We start from the raw sequence: 1,825 nt of genomic DNA on the forward strand, positions 1-1,825 counted from the left end.
GAAATGAGTGCTTTTATGTGCCACTGGCATGCAAGCTGGTATATGTCACCAGCCCCAACTATTTTCAAACGGTTTCACTTGGCTTCACGAGTCTTCTCAAGCACAGCATATCGCTAAAGGTCTCGGTCACCAGTCATCACCTCCATAAGGCTTCACCACCTCATCCCTCATCTTCCTGGGTCTATGTCCTCGCTTCCTCATCGCACATCTTCCTGGGTCTACCTCTTCCACAGGTTCCCTCCACAGTTAGAGATTGACACTTCTTTACACAGCTGTCCTCAACCATACACATCACTTGACCATACCAGCACACGTCTCTCTTTCACACTCCATCTGATACCTCTTATGCCCAGTTTTTCTCTCAAGATGCTTACAGTCCACAGCCCGTGTTTCACTGCCGTGTAGCATAGCTGTTCACACACAGGCATCATACAATCTACCTTTCACTCTGAGGGAGAGGTCCTTAGTTGCCAATAAAGGTAGAAGCTCTCTGAACTTTGCCCAGCTCATTCTTATTCTAGCAGATAACCTAGATAACAGAAGCTATCAACTACTTCTAGGTATCCCCATTGGCATTTGAGGAGTCTATTTTCTCTATATTTTGTAGTGTTTATTGTACCTGTGCACCTGTCACACACAAAGACTATTTTCCCTATTAACCTTCCTCTCATATTGCTGCACCTCTTATGTGTCCATAGCTTGCACCAAGTACACCATATGGAGTTTCTACCTAGGCCTTTTCTACATATCGAGCAGGGCCATCTACCTGAATGGATTTATAATTTGTCAGCTTTCCTTCTAAGTACATAACTATTTATTTAATTATTAGTATGTTTTTACTTTTTATCTGGTTATCTTTTTCAGTCTTTTCTTTCTTCCTTTTTTTTTTTCTTTTTATCTCTTCATCACTTGCTTTTTAATTGGAATATACAATGTATGAATTTCATTTTTACAGACAGGAACATTTTATCCTGGAATCCTTTTTGGAACTTGTTTTATTTTAAATTTCTTCATTTGGGGAAAACATTCATCAGGAGCAGTAAGTAATGGAAAATATTTATATTTTCTTTGTTATTTGAGTCTATCAAACATTAGCATTATCAAAATTCTGTTTAGAATGTTTTAGCCCATTACATACACCATACAAGTCAATACAATTTTGATGGTACTTTTATATTAATTTGTGTTTTTTTCGTCTTGCAAGGTACTTGGTGACCCTGTCAGTGCAGGTGCCACTTAAAGAGCATTCAGTTTACACTATAAAGTGGTTGGCATTTGGAAGGGCATCCAGCTGTAAAAACCCTGCCTAAACTGACCTCACTTGTGCTTGTACCATGTAAAAAGCACTAAGACCACTCTGCTGAGTGGTTGGTGTCAGGAAGGGCATCCAGCTGTAAAAACCCTGCTGAAAGACATTCACACCAAATATTAAGGTTTAAGCCATCTTGTGCATGATCCCAGCATACATTTTCCATTCTAGAGAATTTACCTTCCCTCTCAAAATGTTTGTTCTGTTCCTGTATTTTCTTGTTTTATTACTTTTTTTTTTTTTTTGTATAAGATGCTCCGTATTAATTTGACTGTTGTTTAATTCTTACAGGTTCCATTCAGTACAATGGTTGCACTATTATGTATGTGGTTTGGGATCTCACTTCCATTGGTCTTTTTGGGTTACTATTTTGGTTACAGAAAACAGGTGAATGGAATTACTTTGTCTCCAACAAATTTCTATCATTTCTCAAACTTTTCACTTTGGTTTATGATTCGTTTGCCTCAGTTTCATTATTTAAAGTGAACTGTTTCTGTTTATTTTCCCAGCCGTACC

At 38.1% G+C, this 1,825-nt stretch overlaps 1 protein-coding gene across 1 annotated transcript in view; it reads left to right on the top strand.

Annotated features, from left to right (window-relative positions):
* LOC106868321 (transmembrane 9 superfamily member 4) overlaps positions 1 to 1,825 on the top strand; it is a 37,834-nt gene that overhangs the window by 28,168 nt on the left and 7,841 nt on the right. Inside the window, exons 15-16 of the mRNA XM_014913517.2 lie at positions 956 to 1,039; positions 1,601 to 1,776. Coding sequence (XP_014769003.1) covers positions 956 to 1,039; positions 1,601 to 1,776 — 260 coding nt within the window. The remainder of the gene's footprint in view (positions 1 to 955; positions 1,040 to 1,600; positions 1,777 to 1,825) is intronic.

The sequence above is a fragment of the Octopus bimaculoides genome, chromosome 8 (genome assembly GCF_001194135.2).
Source record: "Octopus bimaculoides isolate UCB-OBI-ISO-001 chromosome 8, ASM119413v2, whole genome shotgun sequence".
In the NCBI taxonomy this organism is placed as follows: Eukaryota; Metazoa; Mollusca; class Cephalopoda; order Octopoda; family Octopodidae; genus Octopus; species Octopus bimaculoides.